Here is a 25,597-nt window from a genome sequence, read left to right on the forward strand (position 1 = left end):
CCTAAAACCATTCTTGGTATACTTTGATAATATAATTACATGTTACTTAACCTGGTGGGAGGTTAGATATTCCGAATGAAACGTTGAGCATTTCAGGCTTCCGAACGTTCAGCACTACAACCCCAAGAGCCTTTGTGGTAGAAATGTTTATCAAATAGATTTCATGTTTTCTTGTCTCAGTAATAAGATTAGCCTCAATTTAAACTTGTTTTCTTTCTTCTTTTTTTAAACTTAGGGTCAGTCATGCGCTGGTCCCTGGGGGAAAGGAGGGAACAATTGACAGTGTTTGCAGTGTGGTGAAAATATGCCTCGCATGGCTGATTTCAAGCTACCAATGGTTGTGTAGCTCACAAAACTCTTGGCAGAAGGTCAGCAAGTCAATAGACGACTTGAACAGCCCAATAAACTCGCTATACCTAATAGACATCTATAGAATATTCCACCGAACAGGAGTGTAACACACATGTTCTCCAGTGTGCATATAAGATTTTCCAAGATAGGCCAAACCAAGGCCATGGAACAGTTGATCAGTCAATTTAAGTGGACTGAAATAATACCAAGTCTGTCTTCAAGCTAACCAGAGCCAGTGAAGTTAGAGATCAGTAACAGAAAAAGTATGCGCACCTGAAAAAGTTCTTCTGATCCTACATAATCCCCCAGAGGAGAAATGGCAGGCGGCAAAGCAAAACTTTAATGTACAGATGATTCAGAGACTTTCAAACAAATACACTATGAACACTGCCATAAAATTGATAAAAGGATTCTACATTAGATTATCTGTCCATGAGGAAGCTAACAAAGGTACAGACCTGGGAATGCTTTCTCTGAAACAGAAATAGAGCTTGCTGTAACAAATTTTTAAGGCTTACACTTCCTCCAAAAAAACAAAAAGTTACTCAAAATCATCTCCTTAATAATTACGCAAGAAAGGGATTACACAGAGAAATGTATTTGGAACAGCTATCTCGTCTCCTTTTGAATAAGACAGTCAAAGCATTTTAGCAGCTGAAACTTTTCGCAGAAAAGTACACTTGTCACGCAGTGTTATTACCTTGTCATTTCTTAAGTACATATTTCTTAAAGAGATTAACTATTATTTTATTTTTATGTTAATTTAATACTCTTTATTCTGATAGTGTTCAGTCTATTTAACAGTATTTTATATTCTGATAACGTAGAACATTAGAATAATGCTAGCTCTTTTATAAACTTATTACAAGACATCAAATAAAATATGTCTTTCTGATGTTTTTATTAGAAGTGAATTAAAAATTTGGCTCCACTGGAGCTAAAATAAAATATTGGAGTTAATTCCAGCTACTCCGTATTATGGAAAATAAATGTTGTAATACTGGTTGAGCCATTTTGTTCTAGTAATATAATTGCAATCCTTGATGATAGAATATAATAATAATAGGATGCTGATGATATAACATCATCATCACCATCAACAGTAGCAGTGGTGGTATTAGAACGAAAATCGAGGTTTCGAGCACCACACTGTGCTTCCTCCATGCGTTACCCAAATAATCCTTGCAGCCCTGTGCAGCGCCATTATCTGCACAACACGAGTCCGTGTTCAAGGTCATGGAGCTGGTGATTGGTAGAGCCAGGACTTAAAGCCAGGGTTCCCTCTGTAACTGAGTGGATGGGGTAGGAGAGTTAGGAAGAATTTTAGGACGATTTGTGGTTTTAACCGGTACACAAATGGCCACGCCCTGTGCACTGAGATTGGCCTAATATTAATTGTGTTGATCTGACAGGACTCTATTGATTGTGTTGGGTAGCCTTCCTTATGTTGAAGCGTCTGGAAAGGTTACTTGGAAGTTAAGTGCATGGAAGGGGAGGAGTATGTGTGCAGGTCTCGAAGATTGTCTTTGTACGTTCGTCAGTTAGAGGTCTGTTCAAGTTTTCACCTTCTTGGATCAATTTGATTTATAACTTGCTACATTCTAGATATTATTCAAGTTTCCAAATATAATTAGATGGAATATAATATTCTCTTCTTATAATTTTGAATGCTTTTATCTGTTTTTATATCATACCCTTTTTCAGTATCTAAGAGCACTTATTGGTTACACTGATTTTTGTGTTTAAAGTTTTCAAAGGTAAGTATTACTTACTCTACTTTGAAAGTTATTTTAGGGGTGCTCAGTCAGTTAAGCGTCTGCATTCGGCTCAGGTCCTGATCCCAGAGTCCTGGGATCAAGTCCCACATTGGGCTCCCTGTTCAGCAGAGAGCCTGCTTCTTCCTCTCCCTCTGCAGCTCCCCTTGCTTATGCTTGCTTTCTCTCTCTCTCTCTCTCTCTCTCTCTTTCTCTCTGTCAAATAAATAAAGTTTAAAAATAAATTAAAAAATAATTTTTTAAATTTGACCATGTCTAGCTTTATTTTTGTTTTTATTTTCTTTTTTCTGTATTCCTACCATCTTAATTAGTTCTCCAAAATCATGTATTAACTGCATAGCAAATTATCTCTCATCTTTAAAAAAAAGGGTCCTACGGCATTCATTTGCCCTTGAGTGGTGAATTACACAAATATTTGAGTACCTATATTGCCCATATCTGCTACCTTTTGATCTATAGTATTTTCAGATACCTTTAAATAGGTTCTTATTTTGTTAGTTGAACTAGTTTGGGGTGAGTATTTTAATACATATTTATGAGAACATACTTGTGCATGATGAATTTAAAAATGTGGAACTTTAGGTGACAAATAGTAGGGGTCGCCTGTGCAATCTTTATACTCCAATCCCATAGTGTTTTTTTTAATTCCAATATAATAAACACACTGTGTTCTATTAGTTTCAGTGTACAATATAGTGATTCAACAGTTGGATGCATTACTCAGTGCTCATCACGGTAAGTGTCCTTTTAATCCCCTTCACCTGTTTCACCCTCCCATGTTTTTTAATTTGTTTCAAAATTTTATGTATGAGATTTTCTGTTAATGAAGATTTATAAGTTAGTAGGTCTGTGTTTTATTTTCTTTGTGTGTTAAAACCCGTGTGTTTCTCTTTCCTGACTGTTTGTTAAGTCATAGCCTGCTGGTGAATTTCAACCCTCCTCCGCAATTCTATTTCTGTGTCTTTTGAACAGTTTTTAATGTACGTTGTTGTCTCTCTGTTATATTATAAAAGTTTAGTGATGTTGTATCTTGCATTGTTTGAACCTTTAGCCCGATGATGTGTGGTCTCAGACTTGGGATGGGAGGGAGCCTAAATTCCACTTAGCTTCTAGTTTTGCTTTTCTTGTCAGAGCTGAGGTTCTTGTTCAGGAATGCTTCTGGCTTCCGATTGCTTTCCCATGCGTTCTTCCATTAGGAATATTAACAAGGCTTTTGAACCCAGTCTGGTTGGTAAAACTCCACTCACATTTCACTGAATGCTCCAACAACTGCCCCGATCTTCTGCTTGAGGTGGGCCTGATGAGGCTCAGTGGCACTCTCAGAACCTGTTGTTGTGGGCACGTTGACGCCGGATTCTCGAACGTTCCATTGTGGGGCTTGTTCTTCCCCTCAGGGGCTTGTCCACGTTCCCTGCTTGGACTCACGTGCTGTCACTCTCGTGACATTCCATATGCTTTATTACTTTCCAGAGAGTTGCTGCTCATTTTGTTTTAGCCGCATGTTAATCACGCTTTTCCCTCTTCACTTTGTCTTACATCTCCGGTTTCCCATTTAGGATAATTTTATTTTACTTCAAGCGTAGTCTTTAGTTTTCTATTAATGCAGGTCTGTTGTGACAAATTACTTCAAGTATCATTTATTAGAAAATGTCTCCTTCGTTTTCATTCGTGGGGGAAGAAAAAAAAAATTTCTGTTGAGTATAAAACTAGAGTCTTCTAGCTTGGCAGTTCACCTCCCTGCGCACATTGCTGCCATCGAGATCGTCACTTGTGAGTCTAATTACTGTTCCTTGGGAGGTGATCCATCTTCATTTTAATGTATTTTCCTGAAACTTTTAGATTTGGGGGCCTCGGCTCTGCCTCGCAGTTTCACAGAGGGGCGAATAGGTGTGATTTCTCTGTATTTATCTTGTTGGTGCTCCGAGGCACTCTTGAATTTGTAGAGTCCTGGGTCTGGGGGATGCCCAGTTATTTATGTCCTCCCGTTCCGAGATTCCAGTTCCAGTCTTTTCGACTTGTCCTTTGTTCTGGAACATCTCCATTTTGCCACCTTTTTCTCCGCTACTCTATGCCCTGTTGTTTCTCTTGACTCCTCTCAGTCCCCTGTCGTAATCTGAACTCAGACACCCAGGGAGTTCTAAATTTGAGTGTACTTTCCAATTCTGTCATTTATATTTGGCTCCTCAGACATGCTCTCTTCTTTACTTTCCCGTTTTCCTCTACAATGTTCAATATGCTTTCAATATTAATAGCATTAGTACATTGATTTTGAAGTCTTTGTGTTATCAGTTCCAGTATTTTGGACCCTCGTCGATCTTTTGTGATACTGGTGCTTTCATTCTTTTCTTTGGTGCCCGGTTATCTTTGAATAGTTAGGCATTCTAGTTAAAAAATCTTTGAAATGGTTCAGAGCTTAAGCTGACATCTTCCTCCAGGGAAGAGTTTGCTTCTGCGAGGCTCGAAGGAGAGCTAACGATCCAATGTCAACTTAATCCTGTTTGGGGTCTTTGATTTTTCTGGGCCATTGGAAGTAAGTTGCTGTTCATGTGAAGCTTGCTTGGTCTACATCCAGTCCTCTCTTATTTCTAGAATAAAGCCCTTCAGGCTCTCAACTGGGAACATGTAGATTTTCACAGGGACTCATGGATGACATTCCCTGGATTCTGTCATTTATACCCTTAGCTCTTTTAGATTGTCAGAAGAACTGCTTGGCCTTCGAGCTGCTCCATCTGGACAAATCTTCCCTGAGCAAAAGGAGCCCAAATGCTGAGTTCACCTTTTTGGACTTTACCCTCCCCTAGCTCTTGGCCTACTAACTTCTCACTACCTTCCTACTGTTTTGGTGCCTTTAAATTGATAATATTTTAATTCGTTTAAGCTGTTCTGTTATCCTCAGAGGACCATCATTTGAATTACTTAATTACTTAATTATCTATTACCATAAAAGGTAATACATTTAGAATATCAACCCGATATCTGCCTTATATGTTGCAATATTTTTCTTTTTGTCATTTGCTTTTTTCTATGTAAAAGAGATTTTTCTGTTTTTTAAGATGTTTGTTTATTTGAGAGAGAGATAGCCTACAATCAGAAGGAGGGAGAGAAACAAGCAGGCTCCATGCTAAGTGTGGAGCTGGACAGTGGGCTCGACCCCACGACCCTGAGATCATGATCTGAGCTGAAATCAAGAGCACGAAGCTCAGCCAACGGAGCCACACAGGCACCCCAGAGTCTCTCGTATATACTCAGAGTCTTTCCACAATTCACGTCTTTCTCTGGTTTTATTTCTTACATTGAATTAATGGACTTTGTGTGGAATGCAGTGTTTGCTCAGAATCTACTGTCTTTTTTTTTTTTTTTGGTTCCATGTGTGAAACCTGCATATTGAAAAACTATATCATCCTTTCCCCAAGATTTTGAAATATGCCTCTTTTTTGTATACTAAAGACGCATATACGATGGGATCTTTCTGTGGGTTTTCAGTTTAACCATTAATCTGATTTTGAGAAAATACTGTTTAATAATTTAATGCCTCTCTGTGTTGGTATCCTTATATCATTCTTTTTTATAATTTTATTACCTAATTTAGAATATCCTCCCAAGCGAAGATTAGAGTCATGTCACATTTAAAAAAAAAATTTTTTTTTAATTGTGTGAAATTGTATTGTATAAAGTTTAGAAATTTGAAAAGAACTGAATTGGTAATCTACAAAATATTCTTTCCAGGAGCACGGTGTGTTTCTTTGTTTTGCAAGTCTTTTTTTAAATCATATCAAAAATCATTTTTTTTTGTATGTTTTGAATATTTTGTGCCAAATTTATTTTTAGGCATCTTTTCATTTTTGTTGCTGTTTCTAATAGAATATTCTTGCCATTATATTTTCTAACTAGTTATTTTTGGTACAAGTGATAAGACTGATATTTTTATGTTTTTGGTAGACGTCTACCTTCCTGAGCTCTTTTTATAGTATATTTCTGATAGGTTCTCTAGGAAACCATTATATTATCAGCAAATAAGTCTACTTTCTTCCTTACCATTATTTATATCTCACTTATTTTTATTGCTGTTGCGTTAGCTTGGACACCTAAAGAACTGATTAAAAATCTTAGTGATTATGGCAAAAATCCCTTCATTGTCCCGTGGTTCAAAAGAGAGTTCTCTAGTGTTTGATTTTGAATATTGTGTATTGTGGATATGGTAAATATTCTTTGTTGTGTTTTCCTACTTCTCTAAAGTTTTGTTTTGATTTTTCTGATTTCTCTGTGACTTCCCTTCTGACCCCTAGGCTGTTTAGAAATATGTTGTTTAATTTCCAAATAGTTGGGGGTTTTCCAGATATCTTTCTACTATTTATTTCTCTTTAGTTTTATTGTGGGTCGAGAACATACTTTGTATGTCCTTTTAACCTTTTTGAGCAGCCGACTGTTTTTAAGTTTAAAGTCACATGTGCCCAGTGGCTACCTACAACTATGACAAATTACTGTGAACGTAGCAGTTTAAAAAATACTTATAGTTTTGTAGGGCAGAAATCAAACATGCTCTCACTGGGCTATAATCAAGGTGTTAAGGGCTTTGTTTCTTTTTGTAGTCTGTAGGGGAGAATCTGTCTTTTGCTCTTTAAGATTTTGGCAGAATTAAACTCCTGTGTTTGTAGGCCTGAATTCCTCCTGTCCTTGCTGGCTTTCCCAGCTTCTAATGTCCACCTGTGTTCCTTGGATCCTGGCTCCCTTCTTCCGTCTCCAAAGGCAGCAGTAGCCAATCAGGTTTGTCACACGTGAGACCCCTCTATCTCCCCCACCCCCCTCATATTCTTCTGTCAATCAATTAAGTTTGAAGAGGTCCTGTGATCATCCGGGATAGTCTCCCCATTTTTATGTCCATAGTCGTATCACCTCTACAAAGTCCCCTTTGCATATGTAAGGACACATAGTCTCCAGTTCCCGGGATTGGGGTGTGGACATTTTGCTGAGCTATTATTTTGCCTAACACACTACCATATTGGAAAATGCAGGGTCACACTGTGCGATATTTTAAAGTGATGGAATTTTTTTTTTAATTTTTTTTTAATTTTATTTTTTATAAACATATAATATATTTTTATCCCCAGGGGTACAGGTCTGTGAATCGCCAGGTTTACACACTTCACAGCACTCACCATAGCACATACCCTCCCCAATGTCCATAATCCCCCCCCAACCCCCCTCCCCCCAGCAACCCTCAGTTTGTTTTGTGAGATTAAGAGTCACTTATGGTTTGTCTCCCTCCCAATTAGTGATGGAATTTTTAAAAATTCTTTTACAAATGTTCTTTTATTGTTACCAGTTTCAGACCTCTTTATATATGTAGATCCAAATTAAGGTTTTAACATTTCAGTACAGGCCAGCTGGCAATGAATGCTCTCAGCTTTTGTTTTTCTGTAAAAGTCTTTGTTTTGCCTTCATTTTTGAAAACTGTTATCTTTTGATGGAGAATTCTGGGTTGGCCATTTATTGTTTTCTTTCAGTAGTGTGAAAATGTCACCACACAGTTTCTGTTGAGAAGTCTGCTTTAATTTTTATCTTTGATTCTCTATGTGTAATACATTTTTCTAACTTCTGGGTACCTTCAAGATTTTGATCTTTGATTTTCAGCACACTGAATATGATTTGTCTAGGTGACTTTTTTTTCCTTCTTTCCTTTTCTTTTCTTTCTTGGTTTTTCTTCTCATCTTTCTTTATTCTTACTCATCAGTTGGGGTTGTCTAAGTTTCTCGAATCTATGGTGTGTTTATTTTTGGAAAATACTTGCTATTATTTCTTCACTTCTTCTGTGGTATTTTTTCTTCTCCTTTTGTGATTTCATTTATATGTTAGATCATTTGAGATTGTCCTATGGGCCTTGAATGCACTGTTCTTGTTTTGTCCTGTTTTGTTTCTGTGCTATTTTTCTTTGTATTTCTGTTTGGTTAATTTTTATTGGCCTATCTGTAAGTTCACCAATTCCTTAGTTTTGTCAGGTCTATCAATGAGTCTATAAAAGGCTTTGCCGGTCTCTATTACTTTGTCTTTTATTTCCAGCATTTCCGTTTGGCTTTCTCTGTGTGTGTGTTTAAATTCCCATTTGTGAATGCACATATTGATTAGAGTTATTTTAATTCCCTCTCTGAGAGTTCTGGCATCTGAATCATCCCTGAGTCTGGTTCTTCTGTTTGTTTTGTCTCTTGACAGTGGGTCAGTAATGCCTGGGTCTTACTGAACTTTGGATATTGTGTATATAACAGTAGTTATTGAGGTCAGTGGTTTTTAGTGGCTTGAGATGGGCACTGTTTTTCTTCTCTCAGGTGATCAGGTGGGGAGTGGAGGTGGTTTGTTCAGAAGTTGGGCTGGGTTTAGATTTTGGTGGTGGTGTGTGTATCTTTCGTGTTCCACCCTGGCTTCCAGTTATTCTTGTGATGGCCTCCTATTTCCTTGTGCTTATAGGTTAGGGGTCTGGAAAGTTTTTTTCAGTTTAGTGCTCCATGCTCAGCTCTAGATGCCCCTATCATTGTGGGAGTAGAGTCTCCACTTTTTTACCTCCTCTAGCAGTGGACTGCTGTTGCTTCTTCCTCATTGCCAGGCAGGTAGTGGGGGTTCGTGAGGATTGCTGTCTTGTCCTGTTCCAGCCTCAGTCTTAGTTCCTGTGCTTCCTGACCATCTCTCATGGTAGCAGACCTCTCCTTTTATTGGTATGGGATTTTGGTCCCAGGACAGTTTCCTGCTTCCCCTGGGATAAAGGGTTTCTTCTTCAACCCTTGGCCAAGCCACAGTGGGTTTTACCCAGACCCTGTGGGTATGCTGCTCTTTGCCCAGCAGCTTGAAGTTTAAGGTTTTTACTCCACATTAGAGAAGCTCTCAGGGCCTTGGGCTCTGTGCATTTTCCACAGCTGTAGCTCTTCCTTTGTGCCTCCCACGGAGACCTGCTGTCTCTGGTCTCCCACCCTGCCCGCTGTGTGAGTACCTGCTGGGGAGCTCATGGGAAAGAGCCTGGGAGTGAGTGTGGATTCCCCTGGGTCTGAGACCAGGCTAATCCAGCCCATGCTCAGCTCTTAACAGTTTGTTATAGTTTTAGATGATATTTTCTTGCTTGTTGGAATAACTTTCATGTCTCCCTCCACATGCCCTTCCCTTCTTGGCCCCAGGTGAGCCATTTCATTCATCTCTGCATGGAGTTTAGGCTTTGGTTCTCGGTGACTTCAACTTTCTGGTGGGCTTAAGAGAAGTTATGATTTTTGTGATATCTTTAGCTTTTTTATGTTATTATTCTGGGAACAACATTCTTTTCAAGTGTCTGCATCTTGAAGCAGACTCATCTAGCTTTATTTTTTAAAATAAGGAATGGATGTTGAATTTTATTAAATATCATTCACCCTTATTCAAAATGGTCATGTGAATTTCTAAGTTACCCTTCCTGACGTGATGAATTATATCAGTAGGTCACCTGATATTAAATCCACCCCTTATTTCTTCTTACTTGAAGAATTTTTTCATTAGCAAATATTTCTTTGATAATCTAAGGGCCAGATACATAGAGATGGGTAATACAGAGTCTTACAGATTTGTATTCTGATCAAAAGGGGAACAAAAGCCACATGTAAATAAATAAATAGGGCACTTTAGATTGTGATTTAGATTAGGAAGGAAATGAATAGGGTGGGTGTGCAGTCGGGAGTAACTACTCTAGATAGGGTGGACAGGAACAGGCTAGAGGTAATACTGGTGTTAGGCACTAAAGGTTGAAAATGATCCAGTTGCTTAAAAGAGTTGAGAGTAGGGAGGGCTTTTTGGGAGCTGGCAGGTACAAATTTCCAGGGACAGAAAGGAGATGGGCATGGTGGAAGATCAGGAAGTTCACCGGTGTGGCTGAAACATAGTGAGTAGAGGGGAACTGTTATGAAGGGAGATCGAAAAGGTAGCCAGAGCCAGATGGCCATACTATCTCTTCAGCCACGTTACATGTTTGAATTACATGAGGAAGGGGAAGAACCTGGAGATGAATTGAAGGAGGCCTCCTCTTGCTTGCTCAGTAAAAGTCATTATTCCCACATCTACACAGTTCAGAGGTGGTTCAGGTTCGAGTCCAGACCACCGCAATAAAGTGAGTATCTCAGTAAAGTGAGTCAAGTGAATGTTTTGGTTTTCCAATGCATATAAAAGTGAAGTTTATTAAAGTCTATATATTGACTTTTTTCACTTAGCATAATACCTTCTAATTCCATCCATGTTGTTGCATATGACAAGATTTCATATTTTTTTGATGGCTACATCATTTTCCATTGTATGCATATATACCTCATCTTCTTTATCCATTCATCAGTCGGTGGACATCTGGACTTTTTCCATAGTTTGGGTGTAGTAGATATTGCTACTATAAACATTGGGGTGCAGGTGTCCCTTGGATTACTACATTTGTATCTTTGGGTAAATACCTAGTAGTTTCATTGCTGGGTTCTAGGATAGCTCTACTTTTAACTTTTTGAGGAATCTCCATACTATTTTCCAAGGCAGAGGATCATAGTGAAACAAGATGAAGCCAGAGAGGGAGACAAAGCATAAGAGACTCTTAATCTCAGGATAGAAACTGAGGGTTGCTGGAGGAAAGGGGTGGCTGGGTGATGGACACTGGGGAGCATATGTGTTGTGGTGACCACTGTGTATTATATGAGACTTATGAATCACAGACCTGTAACCCTGAAACAAATAATACATTGTTCATTTTTTAAAATAACAATAATAAACTCATTACAAGTTAAAAAAAAAATAAAATAACCTGCATTAAATGTGAATGAGTTTGATGAAATTTAAGTATTCTCTCACACTTAATGTTTCCAGCTAATAAACTTCCAGTTTCATTATTACAAAAAAAAAAAGATGTTTACACTCCACTGTAGTTTAGTAAGTGTGCAGTAGCATTATGCCAAAAAAAAAATAGTTTAAGATACACTTAAAAAATACTTTATTGCTGAGAAATGCTAGCCGTCTTCTGTGCTTCCCATGAGCGATAGTCACTGATCACAGCTCTGCCGTAACAGATGCCATAATAACAAAACAGTTTGAAATACAGCAGGATTGACTGAAATGGGACACAGAAACATGAAGTGGAAAATGCTGTGGGAAAAATGGCACCAATCGACTTCCTTGATGCGGTTGCCATAAACCTTCAATTTGTTGTTGTTGTTGTTGTTGTTTTTAAACTTATCTGCGAAGTGCAGTAAAGCAAAGCCCAATGACACAAGATGGGCTTGGGAGCCTCTAGTATAGTTGTTTATCTCACATTAATTTATTTGTTATCTGTCTCACATTTTCAGTCTCTCCGTGCTGACTTTTTCTTCCTGTTTCTAACCACACTCAGCTCCTCCTTATCCCAAAGGAACCTTCCCATGTCCTCTTCTGCTGATCCTGGCGCCCGGCCTCTCTCCTTTCCTTCACAGCCACTTCTCAGACCGTGTTCTGTGTTTGCAGGCCCTTATTACTTCACCGTGTCCTCCCTCCCTCCCTCCTTACCCTTCTATGAAATGGTTTTTCACCATAACAATGTCCTCCTAATCCTGGTGACCACCAAACCCAGCACCCTCTCATTTATTCTTCCCCGAATGGAAGATTTAAAAATACACTATTGGCCACGTCTTCCTTCTTCAAAGTCTCTAAACCCTGACTTCCTGGGCCCTTCGCTGTCTCGTGTTTTGTTTTATCTCTCTTATTACCCCTTGTTTCTTTTCATTTCTACTTCACCCTTCATAGATTGGGATTACCCAAGGTGCTGAGTCAGACTTCTCTATCTACCATATATGCTCTCTGGCTTATCATTTATGTCCTTTTACAAAAACAGCTCTCACTGTGTACTCCCAGATCTGTGCCTCTAGCCCAGACTTCTCTCTAGGGAAAGAAAAGAATATGCATCTATATTTAATAGATCATAATTTTCGTATTGCTATGTAATCTTTGTAATTATTTTAAATGGATGTGTAATGTTATGTTAAGTGCCTCTGCTGTAATTAGCCTAACCATTTCTCTGTTGAAAATTTCTAGTCCTGGATTTGCAGCTACACTTTATAATTCTACACATGTATATTGAGTTTGAGATTTGGTGAGATGGAAAATGAATTGCTTCCCCCCCCAGCCCCAAACTAGCTCAGGCCCCCTAGATAAAGATGGGAAAGTCAGCAGAATCTTTGGCAAAGCTTCCTTAGGCTTTCTTGCTTTGGATCAGCTGAGAGGCTATCATCACTATCCAAGTTCAAGGTAGCATTATTAACCCTTGCGTGAACTCCTGAAAGGCCTTCCACATGGTCTCTGTGTCCCCAGGCTCATTACTCACTAATACAACAGGCTCTCTGTTCTTACAGAAGAAGTAGTCCTTGTGTCCCCAAGACCCCAGAGACCTTAAAGTTTCTCACACTGATGTGTCTCTGAGTAAATCTGCAAAAGAGATTCACCTTCAACCAAGGCAGGATTTTAAACACTCTATAAGGTTGTGGTTCCCAGTACCTACCATCAGCCTTGGGAGGATTTTTGCCATATTTAACTGACAACTCAGATGCTCTCTGGAGCCAGGAGATGTGTTTGTTTTCATTCTGTTATTCTCCAGAAGGAACCTGGAAACCAGCTGATGGTGCTGTTCTATACTCCTTGGTGGTGGTCTTCAAAAACTATCGGAACCCTAATGATTATCATGCTTGTGCCTTGGGAAACGAAGTGCTGGTGCCTTAGCTACGGAGGACTTGGGAACTATTCCTCTAACCATTCACCTGTCCCCAGCCAAGTGGCCTTTGTGATCTGGCCAAGCTGTTCTACCCACCTGCCTGACGGAGAACTGGCTCTTTAGTGAAGCCCATCAGATCAAAGCTTCCAACAGTAGCAGCGCTACCAGTTTCTGTCCCTCTCCTAGGCATGGTTTGTCTGGGTTCATGAATTCCTGTTTGGGTGTCCGACCTGGGAATGCCTCCAAGCTTTTGCCTGATTGTCAGCCATTTCCAGGAGCACACTGACCAGGACACGAGCCGCAGCAGTTGGTTGATCCATTCTTGAGTCTTTCCCACCCTTTCCCGTTCTGACTATGTGTTATCACTGTGTAAGGAAAGAGGGTTGTGTTTCACGCAAACAAGGCTGTGTGCACTGAGCATTTCCAAGCCCCGTGTTAGTAAAACACCAGCAGCCCAGGAACCATACAGTAGTAGCAACTGTGAAGCAGGCTCCATACTTGGAGCAGAAGGTGGGCCTGTGCACGGGCCCATGCAGAGTGGGCATATCGTCAAGGCAGTGCCCTTCCCCTGCCTTCCACCACTTATCCCATTGTCTGCCTTTCTCTCGCATCCTCTAATTAATTTTCAGTTTAGTCTACCATAATAACAAATTGCCTTTAAAATTATTGAAAAGCACATGTGTTGATGGTAACAGCCACTCCCTTCTCACTCTCTGCCCCGACTATACTTCTGCCTTGAGGCATTCTGGTCTGTGCATCCTCTTAACTCAGTGGCCCACAGTAACTGTATACCAGATCTCAGTGGCCCACAGTAACTGTATACCAGATGTTGTAGCCACAGTGACAGTATTTGATGATGGTGCTCTCTGCTGTAGATCAGGAGGCAGGAGAAGATAACTCTTGTCACTCTCTAATGGTACATTTCAGATTAATCACAATTCAAAAACTACCCTGAGTGCCTCATTCTTGAAGACCCAAGGGTCTGCCGCTTCATTCTGCCCCAGGCGTTGGTTCCCACGAGGAGGCTTCTCTCTGTAATTCCTAGCCAGATGGCTTAGCGGTCCACTCTGTGCACTCCTGCCCCAAATCTTGAGAACCAAGAGGTGGAGGGTGACAGTCAGTAGTGAGACACACAACATTTTCAGCTCCAGCTCTAGAACAATATGTGTGTTCAGCTCAGGTTTGCCTGGTACCCTCCTTCTCTTGACATTCTCTCTGATCCCCTCCACTGTCCTCTCCCGTCACGACAACAACAACAAAGTCCTTCGATTTAGAGACTGATCCAACATGTAGAGTCATCCCCACCCTCAATAGAATGGGCTTCATTCCTTGAACAAGGAGAGTAAACCCTGTTAAAGGAGACCTGACAAAATCTTAGAAGAGTGACCATAACTCAGAAAAGTACTGTTAGGAACGTACTCTCCCCTGAACACCACCCCCTTCCTACCCCATGATCTCAGGCAATAGAAAAGTAGAACACAAAAAGACCACTCAGCCTCAGAGAAACTATTACCTCGGAAACAGAAGTGTTTTCATTGAACTTAATAAGATCATAAATTTATTAAATCAACAGCTCAAACATAATATGAGACAAAGATGAAATGGGAAATACGGAACTAAGGGAACAAGATGAGAACAAAACAACATTCACCCAAAACTAATAAATTTGAAACAGTAAGGAACTTAATGACCTGAAAATTGAGTTACTGACATAGGGAAAAGCTTTAGATAATTAGAAAGCAAAAGAAAATGGAAGCAATTTAAATCATCATAAGGGTGGTCCAACATAAAGATAATTGGTGTCTGTAATGTAAAGGAACCTACCCCCAAAGAAAAAAATTTGGCCAGAAAAGATCTATTTGAAGATACAATAAAAGAAAATTTTTCTGAAATGAAATGTATCTCCTTACAGAAAAGGTCATTGTGTTCTAGGGGGGAAAGAAAGGTTGTATAGTGACAGACCCCGAGCTGACACCTAGTTATTTATCAGACTTCAGAAATAAAGAATTTTGCAGACATTGAGCCAGAAGAAAGGCAAGTCACCCCAAGGAGGGGAGGCCATCAGTCAGGCTGGCTCCAGGCTTCTCCACTTTAGCATCATTGCCAGAAAGCAAAGGAGAATGCAGAGTCTTGAAAGAAAGAATTGATGTATTTAGCACCAAGTAAGTGTTAGAATTCAGCTAGAGAAACCAAGAGTAAACAACTATGCAAATAGAATGAAAGTGTTATACACTTTGACAAAAGATAGTTGGTCTTCATTTAAAATTGAAACTTATAGTTCAGAAAATCTGTTTAAAATATGTTTTTTCAAAAGCTTAACTTCAGAGGAATGTTTTGGGAATGTAGTGTCTCTATAAAGAAATATGGGTTTAAGTGGAGTTTTTCCTTTATTTTCACTTCAGCTTCATTTTAAGTACAAAGTTAAATTTTACTCTTTCTGTTTAAGACACACATAGGAGGGTGTATAGAATCCCTTTAAAACTTGGTGTGGTATTTCTGGGTGTTGTGCCTGTGCGTTGAATTTTTGCATTTTCCTTTGGAGTGTCAGACATTGTTGAATTTTTTTTTAAACAAATAACTTTATCTAAAAATAAAAGCTTATTCCAAAAACTCTGTTCAATGTAACAAAATAAACCCGTCTACCAACCAAGCCTCTGGTTGCATAGGTCTTGGTTGGGGTTTGGCATGGGCAGATTTTTAAGAAAGCTCTTGTGTTTCTGAATGTTCTGACAGTTTAGAACTGCTGCGCCAGCAGTTTCTCTTCTCTGTTTTTATACATGTTTTGACAACCTGGTAGCTTTCACCTCTCTTACAACCCACCTTCACGCTTTCTGGAGACAACTAAGGAAACTGCTCACCCAGATGACGAGCATGATTTTTCATTTCCACCTGTTTGCTTGGTGTGGTTAATAAAAGGCACCGAGTGTGCCATGAGCTTCATTACATTCGTCTTGAAAAGCGAAAACCAGTGGGAAACATTTTATAAATGAGTGGATTGAAATATAAAAACGATTTGCTCAACATCATTTCTTATCAACAAGCCTGATACTTTTTTTCCCTATTTTTCTTAGTTCAAATATTTTAGTCACAAGGCATCCCCTACCTTGTTTTTTGCTCTTCTGATTATGGTGGGTAAATATATCTTTGGCGTATTTGTAATGTATTTTTTTCATTCATTAATCTATGACAGCATATAAACTTATAATCACAAGATGACTAAGATATTTTTTATGCTATGTAAATTTTTATCTTCAGTTAATATAAAGTGGTTATTATGGTGTAGGCATTTTGGTCTAATGTGAATTTCAAATACATACATTGCAACAACTATTTGAAAATAATGAGGAATTAGAGTATTTGACTTTTGTATAAATAAATAATATGAGCCTGAATAGTTTTTGTGTGTGTGCCCAAGGATCCAGTAAATGGAAACAAATGAAATTATGGCAAGTAATCACTGTTAAAAAATGTGATAGTTGACAGAGATTGTGGGTGGTCAGTGCCATTTAAATACCGATTTACTTCCGGCACAACCAGAAATGGTGGTGGTTTCATCCATTCTCTCCTGCAGTCAGCTCTATCTACCTTCCTGTCATTAATGACAAAGAAACAAAGCCATTGAATATTTTGCTCAGTTAAAAATGGTGATTTTCTTTTTAAACTAAGGGCCATTACAACATTATAACTTTTAAATTATATTGGTGAAGAACCATAAATAAGTAGATTTTTTTTACTTTCATAAAGTTTTTGTTCATTGATAAAATTCCATGTTAGCAATTCTTCATGCTTCTACCAGCTAATAATAGCTCATGATCATCTGAGGTATGCTTGCTCTAAAAATCACTGTATAGTAGACTTTTTTCTCACAAGAATATCAATATTGCATGTTTTAGAACAGTACTCCTAAAAACTTGCTGAGAAGTTTGCCTTAAAAGATATTAAATGTGAGAAGACAGTCAAATACCCAACATTAAAACACTGGATTTTCTTCTTTGTGTGGCGGGTCTCTCAGACCATTGTGTAGACAGAGTCCTCCGCTGTCAGGTGAAGGAGAAGGGTAATTTTGTTGTTGAAAGATCTGGTTCTAGGACCTTGGTGACAGAGGTGATCAAGAGAGGAACACAACATTCTGGAAATGTACACTAAGGTTTTGGCATGAATGTTTCAATAGATTTTGATTGCCAAATTCTTAAAATTGCCAAACTGTTCAGATGCAGTTTTATCCAAAGTAAGCTCTCCTTGGACTACCTTCTTCAGTTGTCATAACAGTCTTGTGATTGTAATCTTAATTTTTAAAAATATGTCTATAGTTGGTATATATACCATTTTACCGATTGATATCTTTATTTATTTTTTTAAACAGAAATCTTAGAGGCTGGCATTAAAGCAACTTCAGAGTCACTTAAAGGTGTGAAACGGAAAAAGATTGTAGCTGAGAATCACCTGAAAAAAATACCAAAATCCCCACTGAGGAATCCTCTTCAGGCAAAACATAAACAGAATACAGAAGAGTCCTCTTTTGCTGTCCTCCAGAGTGCTTCAGAGTCTCACAAGAAACAGAATCCTAGTCCCATAAAAAATGGGAAGCAGTTTACCAAACAAAATGGAGAAACCCCTGGGGTAGTGGCCGAAGCCCCTAACTCCGAAGACTCTGTCTCCCCAAAGAAGCCCTTGTTCCTGCAGCACGCGTCTGAGCTGCGGAGATGGGGATCGGAAGGCTCCGACCCTGCCAAGTTAGACTTCCTGGACACAAAATGTGACTCTGGTTCTTTGTCAAGTAAAACCAGGACTGACCATAGTGAATGTATCTCCTCCACTCGTAGTCCTACTTCTTCCTCTTATACAAACACCGCGTTTGATGTCTTACTGAAAGCAATGGAGCCAGAACTGAGCACCTTGTCGCAAAAGGGCTCGTCTTGCGCAGTTAAGATAGAAAAACTGAGACCAAATAAAACTGTACGACCCCCTTCTCAGTTAAACAGCAGCTCAGTGGAGGCCCCAGATCAGACTCCGCAAGAATTTGTTTCTGAACCACAGCCTTCTCCTCGTACCTCATACACCGTGCATGTGTCTGCTGCTCAGAAGAATGAGCAGGTTGTAGTTCAGTCAGTTTCTCATTCACATAATCAACAAGAACACTTTGTTTCCAAACCTAGCCAACAAAATCCATCGCTTCCAGCGTGTTCAGGTTTCCCGAGGTCCTTGGTGAACCTGCAAAATCAAGACAACGCCAAACTTGAACAAGCTTATCATATAGCAGTGACGTCATCTGTGGGTCTGACTTCACCCTCCAGTAGAACTCAGGTTACTCCTCAAAACCAGCAAGTGGATTCTGCTTCCCCGATGTCAGTCAGTCCAGCCCATTCTACACAGTCAGCGCCCCCGCCAATTTACAGTTCAACTCCTGTCGCCTCTGTGGTTAACCACAGCGTGGAGCAAATGTGCAATCTTCTTCTGAAAGATCAGAAGCCCAAAAAACAAGGAAAATATATTTGTGAGTATTGCAATAGGGCGTGTGCAAAGCCTAGCGTGCTTTTAAAGCACATCCGCTCCCATACTGGGGAGCGACCCTATCCCTGTGTCACCTGTGGATTTTCATTTAAGACTAAAAGCAATCTGTACAAGCACAAAAAATCCCATGCACATACTATCAAACTGGGTCTTGTCTTACAACCGGATGCTGGTGGTTTGTTCTTGTCACAGGAGTCCCCCAAAGCACTTAGTATCCATTCAGACATAGAAGATAGCGGGGAGAGCGATGAGGAGGGGGCCGCTGACGAAAGACACAACGACCCGGCCTCCATGGACCTGCAGCCTGTGCAAATAATGAAAATGATGTCAAACTCTGAAGCTTTACCGAAATCAGGTTCTGTTCCCAGCAATCCAGACCATGTGGTGGGTGACTTTTCACTACAGGACAAAGCTTCCGAATCCCAAGCTGTGACAGAGTTACCAAAAGTTGTGGTTCACCCTGTCAGCCTGTCCCCGTTAAGGGTTGATAGCCCAAAGGTTACGGATCCCAAGCCTGAACTGTCTAGTGCACAGAAGCAGAAGGACCTTCAGGGAACCAGTGTCCTGTCCCATTCAGCCTGGGCCTCCTCCCTGGAGACTGATGAAAAGTCCTGTCAGAAGGGGGACCTGAGTCAGCCAGAAGGAAAACAAGAACCACATGTAGGAACGGTACATGCCCAACTACAAAGACAGCAGGCTACCGACTGCTCCCAAGAGCAACAAGGAAAACTTCTGAGTCCTCGGAGTTTAGGAAGTACAGATTCTGGTTACTTTTCACGTTCTGAAAGTGCCGACCAGACAGCGAGCCCACCGACTCCCTTTGCCAGAGCGTTACCCACCGTGGAACAAGACTCAAATAAGAATAATGGGCCCTCTGTACCTCGCCTCAGTACACCAGCACCTTCGACTCTGTCAACAAGTGAGAAAGCTTTGCTTCTGCCAGGTCAGATGCGCCCACCCTTGGCAACAAAAACACTGGAAGAACGGATATCAAAGCTTATCTCCGACAACGAAGCTTTGGTAGATGATAAGCAGCTGGATAGTGTTAAGCCACGGAGAACCTCTCTTTCACGACGAGGAAGTATCGATTCCCCCAAGTCATATATTTTTAAAGATTCTTTTCAGTTTGATTTGAAACCAGTGGGACGGAGAACAAGCTCAGGCTCTGATGTACCGAAGTCCCCTTTCACCCCGACTGAGAAATCAAAGCAAGTGTTTCTTCTGTCCGTACCTTCCCTTGACTGTTTGCCCATTACGAGAAGTAATTCTATGCCCACCACAGGTTATTCAGCAGTACCTGCCAGCATAATACCTCCCCCTCACCCACTGAGAGGAAGTCAGTCATTTGATGACAAAATTGGCACGCTCTACGATGATGTCTTCATGTCGGGACCTAACACTTCTGTGCCCCCCAGCGCGCATCCCCGGACCCTCGTCAGACAGTCAGCAGTCGAAGACTCTTCCGCAAATGAAAATCACCTTCTTGGTCCTGGACAGTCCTTGGATGAGAGCTATCAAGGCTGTGGGGCCCCTAGTGACGCTGTATCAGCCAGGAGCAAGTCGTCAGCCCCAGGCTCACATTTAGAGAAAAAGAAGTCGCATCAAGGGCGTGGGACAATGTTTGAGTGTGAAACCTGTAGAAACAGGTATAGAAAACTGGAGAATTTTGAAAACCATAAGAAATTTTACTGTTCAGAGTTGCACGGGCCAAAAACAAAGGTGGCTGTGAGAGAACCTGAACACAGCCCCGTGCCTAATAGTACCCAGCCTCAGATTCTGCACTACAGAGTTGCTGGTTCCACAGGGGTGTGGGAACAGACACCCCAGATTAGAAAAAGGAGGAAGATGAAAAGTGTTGGAGATGACGATGAACTTCAGCAAAATGAAAGGGGCGCTTCTCCCAAAAGCTCTGAAGGCCTTCAGTTTCAGAATTCTCTGGGCCCCGCTTCCACTCTGTCTAAGCATAGTATTGCAATAACAAGTGACCAGCAGCACAGAAACATACAGTTACAAACTCCCCAAATCCAACTGGTCGCCAGAGGCCCCGACCAGATCATGGATCCAAAGCCGTCCACCATCACGGAGCAACACCTAAGTTCAGCTACCCAGGACAAGACAGAGTTGAAGAGGCATGGAACTGGCATCTCAGTCATTCAGCATACGAACTCACTGAGCAGACCCAATTCATTTGACAAGCTTGAGTCTTTTGAAAGAGGTTCCCCAGTTTCCTTCCAGGAGCTGAATAGAACAGTGAAGCCTGGGCCTCTGAAAGTGATAGGAATTTCCTCAGAGGAAGGCCACCCTCCTCAGAACACATCTCACCCTCACCAGCCTGTGCTATCATCAGATGCTCTGAGAGGAGAACTTCAGGACAGTTTGAGAAAGAGTTCAAATGAACGACATGTGTTAGGACAGCCCTCCCGACTAGTTCGGCAGCACAACATCCAAGTCCCAGAGATTCTGGTCACAGAAGAGCCAGATCGGGACCTCGAAGCCCAAGGCTATGATCAGGAAAAATCAGAGAAGTTCAGCTGGCCTCAGCGTAGTGAAACTTTGTCAAAGTTGCCAACTGAGAAGCTGCCACCCAAAAAGAAGAGGCTCCGTCTTGCCGAGATGGAACATTCTTCAACAGAATCAAGTTTTGACTCCACTCTGTCCAGGAGTCTAAGTAGGGAGAGTAGTTTGTCTCACACTTCCAGTTTCTCGGCTTCGTTAGACATAGAGGATATTTCTAAAACTGAGGCTCCCCCCAAAATCGATTTTCTAAACAGAGCAGAGTTCCTCATGATTCCAGCTGGCTCGAATACACTCAGTGTTCCTGGAACTCACCGGGAAATGAGGCGTGCTGCCTCAGAACAGATCAGCTGCATGCCAACATCCATGGAGGTCTCTGATTTCAGAAGTAAATCATTCGACTGTGGAAGCATAACTCCACCTCAGACGACACCACCTGTTGAATTGCAGCCCCTGACGTCCCCTTCTGGCATGGGGGTCACCGGGCACGTGCCTCTCTTAGAAAGAAGGAGAGGTCCACTGATGCGGCAGATATCTTTAAACATAGCTCCAGATAGTCATGTGCCTCCTGTGAACCCACCATCTTTCCAAACAGTTGCTCTTCCCGGTGTGAACACAGCACCATTTCCAGGCCCCCAGCTCACTAATGCATCTTTAGCCGAGTTTTCTGCAAACACTTTGCACTCGCAGACTCAAGTTAAGGATCAGCGAACAGAAACTTCCAGTTCCACCTCTGCTAACATCTTTCCTGTTCAACAGCTTTTTGGTATCAATTTGTTAAATCACATCCACGCACCCCTTAGCCACCAAAACACACAGATGTCTCTGCAGGTGTCTACACAGAGTGTCAAACCGGATGCAAGCCCCAGTGTATGTGTATCTTCTAAAAGTAAAGATTGCTTTGCACCAAAGTACCAACTTCATTGTCAGGTTTTCACGTCGAGCCAGTCTTGCTCTTCCAGTCCTGTACTTTCTTTGCCAAAGCCAGTTCTTTCAGATCCCATTGGGGTTGACCATCGTGGGACTTCATTAGCATTACCAACCAAATTAATGGATTCCATGCCTAATTCGTGTGTCCCGCCCCCACTGAAGCTCGGGCCCCTGGGCGGTCAGGCGCAGAAGGTGCCAACATCGTTTGCATTGCCCGTGCGCCTGCAGAGTAACGTTCCAGCATACTGTTTTGCCACTGTCACGCCTCTGCCACAGATCCTGGTGACCCAAGATCTCTCCAACCCACCAATTTGCCAGGCTAATTGTAGCATGGTGCCAATCAATGAAGAACCAAATTCCATGCCAAAATTGCAAAAAGATCACCAGAATGCTTTGCCAAACCCAGAGAAGGAACTCACTCGTGAAAATGTGTTTTCAGAGATGGGCCAGAATTTTTCTCCATCAGCTTCCTTGTCCATAACCCAGAAAATGTCTATGGGTAGACTTTCCCCCCAGCAAGAATCTTCAGCTTCAAGTAAAAGGATGCTTTCCCCAGCAAATAGTTTAGACATTGCCATGGAAAAGCACCAGAAGCGAGCTAAAGATGAGAATGGGGCTGTTTGTACAACAGAGGTTAGACCCTTGGAGCCATTGAGTTCCAGACCTAGTGAAGGTAATAAACAGAAGAAACCCATCTTGGTGAGGCAGGTTTGTACTACAGAGCCTCTTGAAGGTGTGCTATTGGAACAGGGTATTTTTTCTCCACCAGAAATTAGTAGTGAGGCTGTTAATTTGACAGATGTTTTACCAGCTGATCAGTTGTCATCCGAACACTCTAACTCTGTAGTCACAGAACCTAGAAGCGACCTACAGGAATTTGAAAAGATCAAGTCATCCACATCGCTCACTCTTACCGTGAGAGATTCACTTGTCCCTGCAGAAAACCTTCACATGTCCCCTTTGGAACATGTAGACAATAACCAAGAAAGGAAGTCTCCAGGGGTTAAAACTCAAGGGGACAGAGAGAACATCCCAGAGCAAAGTCCAGCTACGATCAGCACACTTTTAGTGTCTGATGCGGGAGACACACGGCAGCTGCCTTTTCCCAGCCTGAAGACCTCAACCAACTTTACGTGGTGTTACCTGTTGAGGCAGAAGGCATTGCATTTGCCTCAGAATGACCAGAAAACTTCAGCCTATACTGATTGGACAGTTAATGTCAGTAATCCAAACCCACTTGGTTTACCTACAAAAGTTGCTCTTTCTCTCCTTAACTCCAAACAGAAGACCGGAAAATCACTATATTGTCAAGCAATAACTACCCATTCCAAATCAGATTTATTGGTCTATTCGAGCAAGTGGAAAAACAACTTAAGCAAGGTACTTGACATATCATTTATCTTCAGAAATAGTTTGTGCAATGTCTTGATAACTTTAAATGTTTCAATTGGAAGTTGTATCTTAATTTTGAATGACAACTTGTGCTCTGTAAGTATGAAGTTACCTGAAAGAAAGGATGATAAATTTATCCTGGGAGTTAGGCTGATAAGGGTTACATGGAATCCTTCAGTGATTTTGTCTTGAAACATTTTGAAAATAACTTGCCCTGAGCTGAATATTTAAGTCCTTGCGTAATGGTGCAGAGAAACATGGCTTTATGTTCATCTTTCTCTTATACTAAGTGATAGGAGATTATGTTTATGCTTTGTCCCTGCTAGTGCAGAGGAACAGAGGTGTGACTTATCAAAGAGTCTTACATTTCATCTTGAAATATAATCAGAGAGCCATTCATACTTGTCCTGTGTGCCCTGACTCCTCTCCCCTCACCATGCTAGTCTCCACTCCCGCCCAGTGTTGGAATCAGAGAGCAGGGTCACAGAAAGGCTGACTCAGACACTGGATAATTGAGTCGATGTGCTCAAGACATAGAGTAAAGTCATAAAGCTGTAACTTTGGGTTATTTATAGAATTTGTTTTAGTAGAGTTGTTGGCTTTCTAAAATGGGAAAAATCATGGAAGTGAGAATAAATAGGTAAGGGGATCGTGTTAGACTCTGGCCATTCAGAATCAGAGAGTAAGTCCTTGACCTCCACAGGTTCACAAGCGTGTATAATACAGGTTCCTAGATATCTACATGCTTTTCAGTAAGGAAGTATTTCAGTATCCCAGATACTGGGAGGTACATCCAGTTTTAAGAAGGAAGTCTCTAACTTTGCCAGTAGGTCGAGGAGGTATGGATACAGGGAAGAGATTCTGAAACTGGAGATTCTTTAACGGAATCTTGAAAAAAAAAAAAAAGAAAAAGTAGGAATTTTTTTTTCAGGTAAATAAGAATGAGAAATTTTAATAGTCTGAAAAGATATAGAAGTGAGAAAGAACTTGATTTGTTTTAAAGAACCTTGAGGAGTCTGCTGTAGCTAGAAGATGTAAGTTTGAAACACCACTGTGCCTTCAGGTTGGAAATATGGGTAAAAACCAAAGAATGTGCCAGGTGGCGGTGAGACATTGATGCTTTTTCAGTGAAGGAAGGTGCATCCAGACCATTCAGAACTTAATTTTTGGATACCCAGACTTTAGACCAATGAAACCATAATCTTGGAAGATGAGATCTGATTATAAGAATTTAAACAGAGCTTCATGAATGTAACTGTGCCTATATGAAGTGACCTCCTCAGTACCAAGTGCTGTGGTAGAAATGCCTCTGGAAATGTGTATCTAGGTTTGGAGCTAGGCAAGGACTCCCAGTGGACGGTGTTGGAATTCCTTGGTGTGTTGGTGTAATTCATGAGCTTGCTCAGAGAAGGCAGAAGGAAAAACAGCTCAGGATGGATCCAGGATCACTACTACTTAAAGGGTTGAACACGCAGGAAACTGAAAGAGGTTGTTCATAGAAGAAAGAAGAAGACTAGAAGAAAGTGGGATCGCATAGATCAAGGAGGAAATTTCAAGGAAAGTTACTCAGATGGAGTAGTCAAATAAAGGTCACATAAAGATGAAGACGAACATGGTTCTTAGGCTTAGTGGTTCTAATATCGCTGGTGACTTGGGTTGTAAGGGCAGGCGGTTGTGGAGGACTGGGTGCTGGGTTGACTCTTCATTCCCAACCCAGATGTTACGATTCATTATGGACAGGAAGGGACAGGTCTTGAAGGACAGGTGTTTCTAAGAGAAACAAGGTATCAGCAACATAAACTAAACAGCACAGGTGGTCAAGTGTATAAAGACCAAGGACGGGATAAGGATTTGGGGGTGTCTAGCTCATTGGCAATTGGTGACTAGAAGCCAGATTCGATAGTAAGAAAGTGAGCAAAAGACAAATGGGAATTAGGTGTTGAAAAGAAGGTGAAAAGTAGAATTAGTGTTAACGGTATAAAGTCAAGGAAAGGTATGTGTGTGCATTCTAGATTGTGGGGAAACCCGATGTGTTTGTCAGGAAAAGAAGAGCCCGATGCATTTTTGCCTGTCAGGGTCAGCATCATGACCTCCTCTCACTACCTTCCTGACCTGGGCCAGCAGCTTGGTTTTACTCCTGGCCTTGAGAGGACAGGGGCTCCCCGGGGTGCTCCTTCTGAGGCTACGCGGGCCCTCTGTCTGGGTGCACACTCTCTCTTCACTTGCTGACAATAAGTCAGCTCAGCACAGAGCTGTCTGCTTGGAAATGTGGTTTGAAAAAAGGGCCCTTGATTAGAAAAGTCGCACCTCATGTTGGATTTGGCCAAAGAATGGGTGTTTGAGCCTTGGCTGTTGAGCTTCACTTTGGACAAGTGACTTTACCCCGAGAGTGCCTTTCTTCCCTGGG

At 41.2% G+C, this 25,597-nt stretch overlaps 1 protein-coding gene across 2 annotated transcripts in view; it reads left to right on the forward strand.

Moving 5' to 3' along the window:
• LOC111156653 (human immunodeficiency virus type I enhancer binding protein 1) overlaps positions 1-25,597 on the forward strand; it is a 141,012-nt gene that overhangs the window by 84,992 nt on the left and 30,423 nt on the right. For both annotated transcript variants that reach the window (XM_022517672.1, XM_022517673.1), the window contains exon 4: positions 17,207-23,178. In XM_022517672.1, the coding sequence (XP_022373380.1) occupies positions 17,207-23,178 (5,972 nt within the window). The remainder of the gene's footprint in view (positions 1-17,206; positions 23,179-25,597) is intronic.

Source organism: Enhydra lutris, unplaced genomic scaffold (assembly GCF_002288905.1).
Source record: "Enhydra lutris kenyoni isolate GAN:26980312 unplaced genomic scaffold, ASM228890v2 scaffoldscaffold48, whole genome shotgun sequence".
In the NCBI taxonomy this organism is placed as follows: domain Eukaryota; kingdom Metazoa; phylum Chordata; class Mammalia; order Carnivora; family Mustelidae; genus Enhydra; species Enhydra lutris.